The sequence below is a fragment of the Elephantulus edwardii genome, unplaced genomic scaffold (genome assembly GCF_000299155.1).
Source record: "Elephantulus edwardii isolate Elephantulus edwardi_28Jun2011 unplaced genomic scaffold, EleEdw1.0 scaffold00080, whole genome shotgun sequence".
NCBI classification, from domain to species: domain Eukaryota; kingdom Metazoa; phylum Chordata; class Mammalia; order Macroscelidea; family Macroscelididae; genus Elephantulus; species Elephantulus edwardii.
The window spans coordinates 12,043,648-12,058,922 of NW_006399830.1; the positions used below are offsets into that span (position 1 = coordinate 12,043,648).

The 15,275-nt window shown below is 51.8% G+C and overlaps 2 protein-coding genes across 2 annotated transcripts in view; one reads left to right on the plus strand and one right to left on the minus strand.

Moving 5' to 3' along the window:
* The first annotated feature begins 4,156 nt into the window (after positions 1–4,156).
* On the plus strand, positions 4,157–9,066 carry NSUN5 (NOP2/Sun domain family, member 5). The gene is made up of 10 exons (XM_006889791.1): positions 4,157–4,249; positions 4,391–4,513; positions 4,829–5,003; positions 5,098–5,206; positions 7,353–7,491; positions 7,575–7,690; positions 8,082–8,260; positions 8,437–8,647; positions 8,729–8,869; positions 8,952–9,066. The coding sequence occupies exons 1-10, from the start codon at positions 4,157–4,159 to the stop codon at positions 9,064–9,066; spliced, it is 1,401 nt and encodes a 466-aa protein (XP_006889853.1).
* A 2,117-nt stretch (positions 9,067–11,183) lies between these two features.
* Positions 11,184–15,275, minus strand: part of POM121C (POM121 transmembrane nucleoporin C) — an 18,800-nt gene continuing 14,708 nt past the window's right edge. The window contains exons 10-13 of the mRNA XM_006889792.1: positions 15,181–15,274; positions 12,462–14,075; positions 11,470–11,592; positions 11,184–11,281 (exon numbers count right to left, since the gene is read on the minus strand). Of these exons, the coding sequence (XP_006889854.1) occupies positions 11,184–11,281; positions 11,470–11,592; positions 12,462–14,075; positions 15,181–15,274 (1,929 nt within the window). The remainder of the gene's footprint in view (positions 11,282–11,469; positions 11,593–12,461; positions 14,076–15,180; position 15,275) is intronic.

Sequence of the window (15,275 nt, forward strand, 5' to 3'; positions counted from 1 at the left end):
CTCCGTTGTTCACAGCCTCCCACAACTGGAAGTAGGGACTTGGGTGATTCCCCACCATTTCCAGCGGTAGGAAATTTCCTACCTGTTGGGGAAGGACTTCATGCCTCCTTTTTCTAGGACATTTTTAGGACCACAGTCCCCATCCACCAGACAAAAGCAGGTGTGTTTCGTAACCTCTGGCCAGCATTGGCAGAGCCAGGACTTGACGTCCAGGCCTGGAAAAGCGGGCCCTCCTTTAGTGCCTCTTAATAATGCTGTTTCTGGCTTACTCTTCCAGTCAAGTGCTGGAAAGTTCCCACCCATACTTGAACATTTTTAAGGATGCCAAAGTTGCTGTTACTCCAAATTTTAATTGCAGCACATATTTAGATGTTAAGTTCCCTAAGCAACTCCAGCTTCTGGTGACCAGATCTTGATTCTGTCCTCCGCCTGCCTAGTCTGTGGTCAGTTACACTGATCTTAGTCATTCATCTCATGTATTTGATGTCCCTGGACTATGTATGCCCAGGACCCGGGGCAGATGACAGAATGCTCTGTCCCCAGAGACCTCCTTGATTTCACCCTTAGTGAGATGAAGATGGACTTGGAAATGCCCCATTTCAGATCCTAATGAGTAGGGGCCCCTCGGGGTGTGCTGCCCGTTTCTGGGCACCCAGGAGTGGGGCCAGAGCTCATGTCTGCTTATGGTGATCCTGCTGCTGGCCACAGCTGATGGGGCAGGGGCCCACCACACACCAACACAGGACAAGTGAATTATCTCTAAAGAATATGGAAGGTGAAGGAGGGGGAATGGTTGAAGCTGGGTCACCTGAGGCAGGAGACGTTAACGAGCCTTTAGCCTCAGAATCATTCGCACGTGCACAGCTTTACACGGTTCCCTGGCACACACCCTTAGCTACGTGGGCAATGTCTCCTGTCTGAGGTTCTGCAGAACGTCTGGGGTCCTCCAGGGAGGTGCTGCTCAAGTCCATCTCTGCTCATCCCCTTAACCACTGGGAGGTCATCTTGAGATTTTCTGCCCTTGTCCCTCAGAACAGAGTGCAGACTATGGAACCACTTAGCTGCACGTAAAAGTAACTCCCAAGCAATGGATGTCCCGCAGGTCACGGTACGGCGATCCGCCTCTTTTAATATATGGCACGAGGACCACAGGGAGCTGCAACCTTTGACTATGCTTCCTCTCTCTGTATTTGTAAATAATAAACTGAAGGGAAGAATGCTTGGTACTGTAATTGTATCTTTAGAAAGTCATTCCATCGTTCTATGCTGTGAGCTACTTCAGGGTGACGGGGAACGTGGTTGCTGCTGTGTAACGTCGAGTCAGAACTGACCCATAGCTGACCCTCCAGTGGATTTTCAGAGGCAGTAAATCACACAGGAGGAGACTGCCAGTCTTTCTCCCGCAGAGAAGCTGGTGGATTTGGGAACCACGTGCCTTTGGGATTGTGGTGCAGCTTCTTCCAACGAGGCTAAGACCAGTTCCACATTTATGAGCCCGCTGGCATGCTGCTTTTGCGAGCCCTTTCCTGTGAAGCCCTGCTAGGTGGGATACCGCGAGGGTGGATGAGGCATTCTGTAAGTCCAGGGATGGCTGCTTCTGTTTCTCTGGAGCTGTTGACGGGGACCACAGCCACATCTACCTGCCACCAGAGATGATGCCCAGCTTCCTCAACCAACTAATCTAGTCAGGTCCAGACCAGATGGACTGTGACAGAATGAGAGAAAAATGTGGACCATGATTTCAAATTCCTAGACAGAACAGAACAGGCTTACTGAACTGACTGAACATTCAATAAGACGTCGTTGTTATGTGCCGTCAAGTCGCCGACTCACAGCAACCCTATGTACAACAGCCCTAAACTCTGCTCTGTCCTGTGCCAATCGCACTGTCTCTGACACTCCCATCCCAGTCACCGAATCAATCCACCTCATACAGGGCCTTCCCCTTCTGCGCTGTCCCTCCACCCCACCAAGCTGATGTCCCTCTCCAAGGACTGGTCTCTCCTTAGAACATGTCCAAAGTATGTTATATGGAGCCTCAGAATCTTGCCTCCAAGGAGCCACCCGGTTTAACCCTTTCCAGGACAAATCTGTTTGTTCTCCTAGCAGTCCATGGTATTCTCAATACTCTTCTCCAGCACCACAGCTCAAAGGCATCAATTTTCCTTCTATCCTCCTTGGTCATTGTCCAACTCTCTGATGCATAACAAGTGATTGCAAAGACCATGGCCTGTATCAGACGCACCTTAGTCTCCAGAGAGACACCACTGCTCTTCAGTACTCTGGAGAGGTCCCTAACAGCAGACTTTCCCATGCAGACAATACCCCCAAAAAATCTAGGTGAGAGGCTTCTGCACACAATATAGGCAAGATTTCATATCTGTTTATTGCTTAGCTGGTTCTCACAGGCCAGCTTTTCTTTGTCACAGCACACTCCTAGGGAGAATACTCACTCAGTTGACCCTGAAATAAGCCTAGATTAACAAGATGCCAACAGACTCAAAGGTTATCAAGTAAAAGAATATATAACAACTTGACACTCACTGAGGTCATGTCAGGGCTGACTCACAGCGGCCTCTCCACAGAGTTTTCAGGGGCAGTAAACACAGGAGGACACTGCTCATCTTTGGGCCTGGGGAGCAGCTGGTGGATTCAAACTGGCCCCTTTGGGTTGGCGCCCAACTCCTTACTGCTAAGCCACTGTTGTTGTTAGGTGCCAAGTCACAGCGACCCTAGAACAACAGACCTGCAGCCTTACCTACGCCGTCCTCATCCTGACACACACGGCTCGCTGCTGCGGTCACTGTCAGACCATCTCCCGCTCGTGAGGGTCTTCCCCCTTTGCCTTCCACCTTTCCCAGGCATGATGTCCCTGTGAGGCCAGAACCAAGGTCAAAGGGAAAACAAAGGATTCAAGGAGTATCAACATGTCAAGGAAAGGAGTGAAGAGCCTCGGCTACCACGGAGCGCCCCTCCATTCCTTCCCTAGAAGACCACCCACCCAGCTAAACCACAGTGGAATGTCCCTCCCTAAGGACCCTCACTATAAAACCCGCCCTAATCCACTTTAGGGTGCGGTATTTCCCTGGTCTGTCCCTCTGCCTGTCTCTCTGCAGACCAAGGAACGCCGCCCCGGGAGACCCCTTAATAAAATTGCTTTAGCTTCCTTTCTTTCTCTGATCCCTTCCTCGAGTCCTTGGCCTTACGTCCAGTGCGAAGACCTAACAGTCCCTCTCCATGGATTCGCCTCTCCTAGTAATATGCCCAAAGTATGTGAAACCAAGCTGGGTCACCCTTGCCTCCTTGGGGGACTCAGGCTATCGCTCTTCTCCAATTCCTATCTGTTTATATTCTTTTGTCAGTCCGTGGGATAGTCAGTGCTCTTCTCTAACACCACACCTGAAAGGAATAAATAGTAATTCTTTCCTCTTCCCCTTGTTGGGACTGGCACAGGAGGAGACTGCCCCGCCTTCTCCAGTGGAGCATCTGCTGGATTTGAACCGTGCACCTTCGGGATTACATCGCTGCTTCTTGCCACTTGTCATCTTTATTCACTGCTCGGTTCTCACTAAGCCTCTAGTCCTCACTAGTCACTAGTGACTGTTAAAGCGTAGATTTGAAAATGTCAACCGACTTGAATTTTTTCCAAGTTCCTGAATTTTCTGTACTTAAAGCTCTGTGAAACTACCCAAGAGCGACAGTGCTCTAGGCTCTCAATTTTTTTTTCTTCTTCATTTTGACAGGCATTTCAGTTACCGCTTTTACAAAACAAATATGAAAATCAGGGCAAGAGATAACGGGAAACTATCAACTAGAAACACGTGTTCGCGCATTCTCGCGTGAAACTCTTCTCTCGCGAGAACGCTCGTGCAGGGCTAAAGTAAACATGGACTAAATTGAGTAGAAGCTTCAGTGGCAACAGAAACTGCTGTGTTTAAACTTCGCCGAAAACACAATAAGATATATATATATTTTTTTTTTTAAAAAGTCAAAGCAGCAGTGAAATCCGAAAGAGATTCGAATCTCTTATGTTAGTGTCTTTCGAGAACGTGAGAGGTGCACGTGGGAGTCAAAGCTCCTAAAGGCTCGTGCCCTTTGACCCAGGAGGTCTGCCGGGCACGCTTTGCGACAGGGCCGTAAAGGTAGTCGGCGGAACATGGCGGTGTACACGGCCGCCGCGGCCGTGCTGGCGGGCGTGGAGAGCCGGCAGGGCTCCATCAAAGGGCTGGTGTATGGCAGCCGCTTCCAGGTAGCAGGGACGCCGTGCAGAGTGGGGCTGGGGCCCCGGGTCGGCGGTGGGGGGTCTGGATCATGTGCGGGCGGTGGAGGGAGGCCCACCCCGGGGTTGGCTGCTCCGGGCCGGGCTCAGCGGTCTGTTTTCGGCGCGCAGAACGTGAAGCAGCTGTACGCGTTGGTGTGCGAGACGCAGCGTTACTCGGCCGTGCTGGACGCCGTGATCGCCAGCGCCGGGCTCCTCCGCGCCGAGAAGAAGCTGCGGCCACACATGGCCAAGGTGAGGGGCGAGGCGGGGGCATCTCCTACATGCAGTAAATGGGTCCCAGCTCCCCGACGGCTTACCAAAATGAGTGTGAGCAGAAAGTGCAGACTTCGAATCTTGTTAAATAAGAACCGAAGTACCAAGCAATGGCATAGGCCCTTAGTTATCCTGCAAGGTGATGTTAACGAGGAGGGATGGGGACCAAAGATGTGCTAGGAGGCCCCTTTGGGTTGGGAGTCGGGTCATCAGGTTCCAGCCTTGGATCTTCGATACTCCAGCAGAAAACTAAGACTTAATGTTGCGGTTTCCCCTGTGTTTCTGCATCCCCAGGTGTTAGTGTACGAGTTACTGATGGGACAGGGCTTTCGAGGGGGCGGGGGCCGCTGGAAGGCTGTGCTTGCTCGGCACCAGGCGAGACTGAAGGCTGAGTTGGCCCGGCTCAAGGTTCAGAGGGGTGTGAGCCGCAACGAGGACCTGCTGGAACTGGGATCCAAGTCTGATCCAGGTGAGTTGGAAGCAGTGAGTTCTGGGTTGAGGGTAGTCTGGAGTCCTCAGAGGGGAGGGACCGTGCCCTGCCCACTCTAATGATTGCCTCCTAGCCACCCAGATCCCCCGGTATGTGCGTGTGAACACCCTCAAGACTTGCGCTGATGATGCAGTTGATTATTTCAAGAGACAAGGTTTCTCCTACCAGGGGCGAGCTTCCAGGTGAGAGCTTCGACCCCTACCTGGGCTGCCATTGTGAGGGAGGTGCTTGGGGGGACTGGGGAATGGTTCCACAGCTAAAGGGAGGTTGGGTGAATTTTCTTTTTCTATCATATTCTGTATCAGGGACTTGGCCTTCCTACCTAGGAGTCCAGTCCTACATTCTTTCCATGCCTACCTTAGCTCTTTCTTATAGCTCTTATGTCTCTAACATGATGGGTCCTGACTCCCCAGCTGAACTCCTCGTCTTCCCCCCTCAGGTTCATATGAATATTCCATTGAAACACTGGTACAACATTTGCCAAACTGAGTTCATTTTCCTTCTCAAACTGCATATGCATTCCTTATTCTAACCTAATGATTGTCACTCTTACCCACCCATCTTGCCTGGACCAGAGTCAGAGCCAAGCTAGATGCTTCTCCTCCAGACACTGGCTGAGCTGCTTTTAGCATCTTTTTCTCCATCAACTGCTTCCTTTTCATCTTGGATGTTGGCTCGCTTTAGGCCTGCATCATTTCCTGTTGAGATGGGAAAAGAATCCCCTAACCTCATCTTGCCAGTCCCAGACGCTTGCTTTTGTATCTTGTCTGAGGTTGACTGCAGAAAGGTCTGATGCTCTGCCTCCTCTCCCGCAACGCTTCTGATGCCTGCCTCCTGCTTCCTTTTAGCTCAGCTGATGGGGCAGTATGTGCACCTGGGCTTCTTGCAACAGCTGCTGTTTCCTGCACGGGATGCTCCTCCACTGGGCTTTCCTACTTCCAGGCCAACCCACCACTGTCAATACCCATAGTGATCCTACAGGATTGAGAGCTACTCCATAGGATTTCCCAAGCTGTAGTTTATTATTTGTAAATTTACAAAGCAAAGCGTGTTTCCTATCATGCCTGCTCATTTTGTTTGCAACATTCTTCTGTTCCTGCGTGTTATGTAACTTTATAGTAACCACAGTGGAATCCCCCTGTTCCCTATGATTCTAGTTTTCACCGTTTATTTTCTCCCACCCTCTTTGCAGCCTTGGAAGAGCTTCATCTTTGGGTTAGTGCAGCTCTTTTGACCTTACATGGTTGGTTATTCTAAGCGGTTACCTCCGTGGTATTAGAATAGGCTTCTCTTGTTGTTTGGCCGAAGATTGAGCCACAGAGGGAGTTTTGTTCCGGGTGTGAAGGATGAGGAGGGGCCACAGTTGGAGGGCTTCTTTCAGTCTCTATCAGACCAGTTAAATGTGACTACTTGTCAGTGTGTTTTGTTCCACATTGTCCCCCCCGCTTTGTCCAGGGCCTTTTCCTGTCACCCACAGCAGCGGCCGGGCAGCATCTAGTTTAGATCACAGAGGGTGACTGATGTGGTCCCTCAGTCCTCTGGACCAGTTATTTCTGTAGTTTTCCTTTCCTCTCTCTCCTTTGCTCTAGACAGGGAGGGACTAATAGTTGCACCTTTTGTGGCTGCTGCTTGCAAGCTTTTAAATGCTCAGCCTTGAGGCTGTAACCTCTGCAGGAGCCAGCTGCCACATCCGTTCTCTTTTGGGCTAATGGGTTCGGACCACCAGCTTTTTTATTAGCAGCCAAACACTTAACTGTGTTGACACCAGCCCTGGTTTTTCCCTCTTCCTGTTTTAATGTTCTTCCTGCCTCTCAGTACCTTCGTTTGACCCCGGGTGGTAGAGACTGACTTTGTTTGGATTGGAATTGTGTGTACAGCCTTGCGAGACTTCTACGCTGGTCAGGATGAGCAGTCCTCTCTTGCAGCTCCTCACGTCCCGAGTCAGCTCAGCTCGTCCCTCCTCCCGCGTCTTCTTCACGGAACTCTCCGCCCCCAGGTTAAGCTTTAATAACAACGCTGCAGTTGAGTGGTTGCGTCAACTAGGTTTCTAAATTTTGGCCTTCACAACTGTCTTTTTACATGAATTCAAACTAAGAGACTATTTAAGAGTGACTTAATCTTGTAGGTTAACCCGGCTAGGTTCCAGCTGCTAGTAAATGACTAGGGTGGGATACTGAAAGTAGTCTGTCTCAATTGAGAACCCAGTTTCTTTTTTCCTTCTGTATTTCTTCAAAGTTTTAAATACATGCTGCACGAATGAACAGTAATGTATCAAGTGTCCAGCGTGGAGGAATTCTTACTCCCTGGGCCTACTCTCTCTCCTCGCAGCCTCGAGGACTTGAGGACCCTCAAGGGGAAGCATTTCCTTCTGGATCCCTTGTTGCCAGAGCTGCTTGTGTTTCCTGCCCCAACAGATCTGCATGAACATCCCTTGTACCAAGCTGGTCACCTCATCCTCCAAGACAAGGTATGAATAGGGAGCAAAGGGAGGACGTGGGAGTGATGGCCTGGGCTCTGGACTCACCTGGCTGTTGTGTTCGACCTGGCCAGGCCAGCTGTCTCCCAGCCATGCTGCTGGCCCCACCACCAGGCTCTCACGTCATTGATGCATGTGCCGCCCCAGGCAACAAGACTAGTCACTTGGCTGCTCTTCTCAAAAACCAAGGGTGAGTGCTAAGGTGGCAGGGCAAGGAGAGGCTGGGTCTGAAGGGCTGCTTTGTGAGGAAGGATGTGCTTTTGGTTAAGAGGGATGGATGGTCTTCTAATATTTCCGTGTGGTTAATACTGTAGCCCCAAGCTATTAAGTCTTTAAGTTCACAGTGTGAGATTTCTTAACCTGTGGAGCAGTCCACTGGCTGGTCACTTCTGACTTGCACCCCTTAATTATGTTTGCATTTTCGGAATTACTGTGTGTGGTAGACCCCACTGAGGCAGATGTACGCAGAGTGCCCGTGAGTTAGCTCATCTCACGTGCGGACAGTTTCGTCTCCCTTAGCTTCCGCTCTGTCTCAGAGGCGTGTACATTCTCTCTCCCTTTTTCCCTGACCTCTTTCCTAGGAAGATCTTTGCCTTTGACTTGGATCCCAAGCGGCTGGCGTCTATGGCTACTCTCCTGGCCCGGGCTGGAGTCTCCTGCTGTGAGCTAGCAGAGAGAGACTTCCTGGCAGTCTCCCCGGCAGACCAGCGGTACAGGCAGGTCCAGTACATCCTGCTGGATCCTTCCTGCAGTGGCTCCGGTGAGCACGTAACTGAAGGCCCCAGAGCCTAGCGCCAAAGGGGTGGGAGTTTTGGTCTTAAGTGTAGCCCGACCTGACCCTTGAATGGTGGCCGAGGGCAAACTCTGTCATCTGAAAGGTGCATTTGGCCGGTAATACGCAGCCTGTTGAAGCTCTAAATCCGCTCCTCTCCGTAGGTATGCCAACCCGACAGCTGGAAGATCCCGGGGCAGATGCACCCTGCAAGGAGCGCTTGCAGGCCCTGGCGGGGTTCCAGCAGCGAGCCCTGAGCCACGCCCTCACTTTCCCGTCCTTGCAGCGCCTTGTCTACTCCACATGTTCTCTTTGCCGAGAAGAGAATGAAGACGTGGTGCAAGCGGCTCTGCACAGCAGCTCGGGGACCTTCAGGTAGCAGCCAGTGTCACATGGGGGTGGGGAGGTGGGGAGGGGAGCAGCTGCTCTTACCCAGGAGCCTCTTCTTCCCCCCAGGCTAGCGCCTGTCCTGCCTTCCTGGCCCCACCGGGGCCTTAGCACCTTCCCAGGTGCTGAACACTGCCTCCGGGCCTCCCCTGAGACCACTCTAACTGGGGGCTTCTTCATTGCTGTCTTTGAACGTCAAGAGGTGTCAAGGTGAGTGAGTGGGGGGGTCCTACTAGGCAGAGTAGATGGAGATCCAGACGGGGCACACCTAACATCTGCACTTGTCTTCTAGCTCAGCCTCCCAGACTGCAAAAGTGGTGCCACAACTTGCCCCCCACTCAGCACCAAAGAGAAAGAAGAAGCGGCAAAAACCAGGGGCTGGTACCAGCGCCAGACCCTGCACCTAGCAGGAGCTCGGAGGCCCTCGACCCAGGAGGGCTGTGTTACTAAGTTACTTGCACTGCTTTCGGAAACAGTCATGAGAGACATGTTGGTCCAGCTGGGTCTCTCTAGTCCTTCGAGTCCCTTCCCTGGTTTCTGCTGGTCAGAGTACTGCTCACAAAAATAAAAAGAACATGGTCCAGGACAGAATACATGTTTTGTTGATTTTTATTCTTAATGATATATAAGCAAGGAGAAAATTGCACATTCATACTAAAAATTCCAACTAGACTCAACAGTGAAGTCTTGGCTTGTCATGGAAAGTCCCAGCCTCCCGTTCTGTCCAGTGCACGTCCATGGACACATGCACACTCACACACCCACACCACGCCAGGGTGCCCTCTCCACGGAGCTCCTGGACCAGCGGGCCTGCCTGTGGAACTGAGGTAAGATGAGCTCCGAGAGGCTGTACCTTACACAAGGTACCCCACCCCCACCCCCCAATCCTAGTAGGGGCTTGAGGGTCAGGCCCCCTCAGCTCCACACACACAGAGACATACTGGACTTGAGTAAAGGAGCAGTCTCCTGCCACAACACATTCAACCTCACTCACGATGGGGGAAACTAGTTACAGCTACGTCACATTATTTTGTAGAATGTCTCGAAGGAGCTCGAGTCCCTTTGAAAGCTGCCCGGGACCACACCTGAGCCTCCTCACACAGGCATAACTTCACCACACAGCTAACTCCTAGTTGAGAGCTTTCACACTTAACCACCTCAATGAACCAAGCTTGAAGGAATTTAAAAGGCAATTTAGCTTAAATACAAAAATAAATTTATTTTGTTAAAAAAATGTTTAAATACTTTTTTAATTTAGACACACGCATTCATACTTCTCCCAAAGATGATGGACATGGCAGCAGGCTCTTTGGGCCCAGAGGATGTGGTTTTGGAACTAAGGAACAGGGTTGGAGAGTTTGGGAAAAATAAGGTAAAACTTTAAAGTCTAGTTTGTTCATGGAGGCTTCCTATAGTCGAGGTGACCTAGCCTCCAAGGCCAGGCAGATGGGAAGGGAATAGCGGGAAGAGGCCTTCCCTGGGCCCTGTCCTCATGGGGCTGCCAGCCCGTAAAGTCAGAACACCATTTGAAAATTCAGGGGCCAGCACGAGTAGCCTCAAGGGGTGCTACTTCTCACATTCAATTAGCGAGGCCCCAGAAAGCTAGAAACAGTTAATGTCCGGCACTACCAACATGCCGCCACTCACACAATTCAGTTCTTCCTCCAAACTCGATTCAAAGAGTTCACAGACACAAGCATCAGAGTAACACAGGACAAAGCTTAAACATACAATCCTAGGGCAGACAAAGGCCTGCTGAGGCAAACGGGCGAGGGGAGGAGGCTGCTCAAAGCAGTGGGCGTCCTGCCTGCACTACAGCTTGAGAAGAACCCATCCAAGGGCGTCCCTCTCTCGGAGGGAGGGGTCTGCCAGGCTAACAGTCTTGAGCCACTAAGCTTTTAGAGGCCTAACTGGCAGAGGATTCAGTATGAGACTCAGCAGGAGGAAGTGGCAGAGCAGGATAGCACCCACGGGGTCCTCCAAGGCAAAGCTAGGGGTCAAGATCTTTTCCCAGGGAGAGATCCTACAAGGAACCAGAGGGGGGAAGCAGCAAGAAATGGGGAAACGAAGCCCCGCGGAGGGACCAGAGGGAGAATCACTTCTAGCCAAGCCAAGCAAGGGAAAGCTTCAGGAAGTGTCCACTTCCCTGGTCCCATCAGGGCATCCCCGAGGGATGCATGTGGGAGAGGGGGTACCTTCTACCCTCCAGCAAGAACTGGCTCCTCAGGAAACGGGCGAGGGAGGCTGCTGAGCGAGCTTAGACACTAAATGAGTCAGGGACGTAGTGGACAATTATGTACAGATGTTTCTTTAGTTCTCCAGCCTCACCGGCGGAACTGTTCAAGTAGAGGTGTTGGCATCTGCCCTGCTTCCCCTCCTTCAGGGATGGAAAGGGCCCCCTGGCTAACACCAGAAATGGGGGGTAGGTTTACTTGAGAACTAGAAGGGGCAGAAGCTTGTCCCAGCAGGTGCCGAAGTCCGGGTTTGGGTGGGAGCGGGGGGTGTGGGGTGTCAAGGGCCAAGGCTACTTCTTTCGGTTGTGCTGCCTTCGGGCTTGCAGGCGCTGTCGAGCCCCTGAGGTCTTGGAACCCGCACCAATGGAAAAGGAAGGTGCTGCCGATCCTGGAAAGATGCAACAAGATCTCATCAGGGCTGCCGCCCCCTGAGCACTTGGTTGTGCAGGACACCCAACTGCCCATTTGCTATGCTTGGCAGCCTGATCATCACCCAGCCAACCAGGAACACGCTACCCCAATCAATCCCTCAGGAGAAAAAGTAGGTCACCGGCCCCCAAGAGACCTGCTGCTTACCAAAAGGCCCGACTCCGACAAAGCCCGCGGCTGGAGTGGAGGACGTCCCAAAGGAGAGGCTGTTGCTTGATGTGCCCACTCCAGGGGCAGGTGCGTTCTGGCCAAAGGTAGGCGTGGAGGTGCCTGGAACGACAGCAGAGGACAGTAGAATGTAGCCCAGTATGAAAGCAGGTAGCAGTGAATCTTAGTTCAGAGGCCCTGCACTCGTGTTCACCCCACCATGAGGAGAGGAGGTGCAGGAGAGGAGCAAGCCCGGTGGTGGGAAGCAGCTGTTGCCCGAAGGGGCTCATGTGAAAAGCTTCTAAGTTTCTTCTCTCTGATCACCACCAGCCCCTCATCCCGAGGCTCGAGACACCCACAGAACTAGCACGGCCCTGTGGGTCCTGTTATCTTCCGCGGGGCCCTTGGAACTCAGTCACTTGCAAGCTCTGCCCTTACCTAGTAATGGATGCTCACTGTGTCCTGACATTCCTTTTCCTCCAGCCCACGGAGGGGCTACCTTCCTTGCTCTGTGATGTGGCTTCCAAGCCATTTCTCTTCCCTACCCCTCTACACACTTCCGCTCCTTTGTAGTCCAGCCCATATACGTTACTATACTTTTTTTTTGTCAATGCCATCAACCTTGACATCCACTTAACTCTGTCCATGAACTACTAAGACTCTTGCCGCCCTCTCATGGCCGATCTATCACACCACCAGCAGTGAATGCTGTGCGTCCCTGCCCTTCCCGATACTCCAAGCCTTTCTGCCTTCTGAGCAGGCGTCCTCTCACGATACTCCCAAGCCTCCTCGGTCCCAAGTAGGTCCCAGTGATTCTTCACCCAAATGTGGACTAGCTCCTCCACAGCCATTAATAATCTCTTTACTCCTCGACACCATTTATACATTAAATGTGTTTGCCCACTAACATACACCCCCCCCCAAGAGTACAGACTGCTAACACGGCACCAACAGTGCCTGACATCACAGACCAAATCAACTTCCACGCTCACCTCCAAACACAGGTTTGCTCTCAGGTGCACTGGCCACATTGAAGGCGAAGGGCGTGCTGCTCTGGCTTGGTGTGCCTAGGGTGCTCTGACTCAAGCCTCCCCCAAAAGGGGTGGTGGTGCTGGTGGTCCCACTCTGTCCTGCTCCAAAGCTGAATCCTCCGGGGGTGGCACTGGTGCCCGGGTTAGCCACACCGATCCCAAAACCCCCACTGGCGGCTGGTGCTGCTGAGCCCCCAAATGTGAAGGGCGATGGTGTTGAGCCGCCAAACACTGAGCTGCTGGCCCCACTGCTGGTTGGCTGGGTGGTAGCCCCAAAGCCAGAGGTGGTGGCTGCACCAAAAGAGAAGATAGCGGTGGTGCTGCCGAAGGCTGGCTGGGTGCTGGCAGGAGTGCCAAAGGTGGAGGCTGGGGGTTTCAAACCACCAAAGGCCGCTTGTGTGGTACTGCCGAAGGCAGGTTGAGCAGGGGTTGGGGCTGGAGTCACGGTTGGGGCTGAAGCTGCGGTGTTTCCGAAGGTGAAAGAGTTGCCGAAGCTTGGGGCCAGGGCTGGCTTGGTGGCCCCTGGCTGCTGCCCATCAGTGGCACCAAATATGGGCTGGGGGTTGGCTCCTGGGTATGATGGGAGAGGAGGCTTGGTGCTTGAACCAAACGGAATGTTGAATGCTGGGGTGGTGGTGCTACTGAAGGTCAGAGTTGGCTGGCTGGTGGTAACTGGTGCTGAGGTGGTGAGGGTGCTGCCAAACCCACCAAAGCCAGCAGCGGTGCTGCCAGGGGCCGTCGCGGCACCATTGGAGAGGGACTGGCTCAAGGTGGTGGCTGTTGTTGAAGCAGGTATGGCAGGAGGCTTGCCAAATTGGAATATGGAGGGCATGGCTGGGGTAAAGCCAGCACCAGAGGTAGGGGGGGCCCCAAAGAGGAAAGGCTGGGAAGTAGAAGTGGAAGCGGATGTGGAAGCAGAAGCGGAAGTGGTGTTAGTCAGGTTGCTCGTGGTGGTCGCCACACTGTTTACAACAAAGTTGAAAGCAGGCTTTGAAGCCGAGTCTGCGGAGGTGCTGGCTGTGGTGACGGGGGCTGTGACGGAGGTGGTGCTGGAGAGGCCAGTGAAGAGGGGAGCAGCTGTGGTAGTGGCTGGAGTAGCTGTTGGCTTAAAGGAGAAATGAGTTGACAAGGGCAAAGATGTTGGTGGTTCCATGTTGCTAAAGATGGGCTTGAAAGTGAGGGTTGGGGTGCTAGGAACTGCCGTGGGGGCAGAGCTGGGAGCTGTGGTAGTTGTGGCTGGAGGAGTCTCACTTTTAGGTGTGGCCTCAAAAATGGGCTTAAACATGGGTGGTGTTGAGGATACAGCAGGAGCTGCAGGAGGGTTAGAAGTTGGGGTGCTCAACATTCCAAAAAGAATACTAGGTTTGGGGATTGGGGATGGGGCTTGGGATTTGGCAGAAGTCTCAGCTTGGAGGACTGGAGGTGACTTGATGGTGGACTCAGAGGTCAGGCCTGAGAAAGTGGCTGTGGGTTTTGAGTCCGCAGAGGTCCCTGACTGTGAAGTCTCAATGGGGGCCAGAAGACTGGGTGTCTTCAGAGACAAAGAGGCCGCAGTGGTAGCTACTCCAGTAGATTCTGGGGGGATAAAAGAGAGAAAATTTATTGAGAATATGAATTCTGAGAACTTGAGAGACATATGATGGTTATCTGAGGTCTCTGTAGCCTCCCCCATGCCTGGCACAGTGTGGAGGATCCAAGGGGTCAGTCAACAAATACAACGAAGAAACAAAGCAAATCAGGCAAGTTTTTGTTATTCACTCTTCATAGATCATATGAAAACAGAGGAGCTTAAAAGGTGATGCTGTAAACGTGATAAACGACATGATCAACTATGAAATGGTTATGAAGCAGAATATGTATGATTGAGAATGGTAACCAATTTTAAAAAGGTGACCTAGTCACATATTAAATCCCTTGGTGGCACAGTGCATTATATGCCGAGACGCTAACTGAAAAATTGGTGGTCCAAACCCACCAGCTTCTCTGTGAGATAACGATAAGGCGCACTGCTCCTGTTAAGACTTAGAGGCTCAGAAATGCAGTGAAGGGTCAACATGAGTCAATCCAGTGGATTAATCAGGAGTTCAACATATGGAAAGAAAAGAACAATTACTTGAACTTTTTCTGTTATCTAACAAAATAACATCTTACTTATCTAACATGTTCACTACCATGAGTTAAGTGCAGCACAGAACCAAGAATGACAGTGTCTGCCTCAGAGACAACGAGGCCGTATCATACACTGCTAGGATATCAAGTGGAACAGAGAATAGACTCTCAGCACTGCACAAGGACAGGAATCAGTATTGTGGCTAATAGGCCTGTAACAAGACATCTTAGCACTGCATTTACATTTAGGAGAAACATCAAGGGGAACACATTACTCTCCCATCAGCAAAGAGAGCCTTACATTAGGATACAGGCTCAAGGCAGCCAAGGGGCAGGTTTTACCTAAGAAGCCATTCACCACCACCAAAGCTAAGCTGCCTTGCTAAGTATCAGTTAACCTTCCCCTAAAATTTCCTGATTCAAGAATTTTGGTATTTTTCAGCTACGTCTGGCAAACAGGGCAGGTTCAACCTTTAGAACGATTTCTAGTAGCTCATAAGCACAAGGCTTTAACTTCAGCCTAGACAGAAGTCAAGAGCACCATCCACTTCAGGGAAGCTTTCCCGCTCACCTGGGAAGGCAGGTGGGCCTGGGGAATTCTGCGTCTTCTTCAAGCTCTCCAGCAGTGGGGTAGGGCTTGGGGTTGGGAGGGATGGTGGCGAGGAA

Coding starts and splice junctions, on each gene's coding strand:
- NSUN5 (XM_006889791.1), top strand. CDS start 4,157: ATGGCGGTGTACACGGCCGCCGCGGCCGTGCTGGCGGGCGTGGAGAGC. Junction 7,492..7,574: donor ACCTCATCCTCCAAGACAAG/GTATGAATAGGG, acceptor CGACCTGGCCAG/GCCAGCTGTCTCCCAGCCAT. Junction 8,261..8,436: donor TCCTTCCTGCAGTGGCTCCG/GTGAGCACGTAA, acceptor TCCTCTCCGTAG/GTATGCCAACCCGACAGCTG.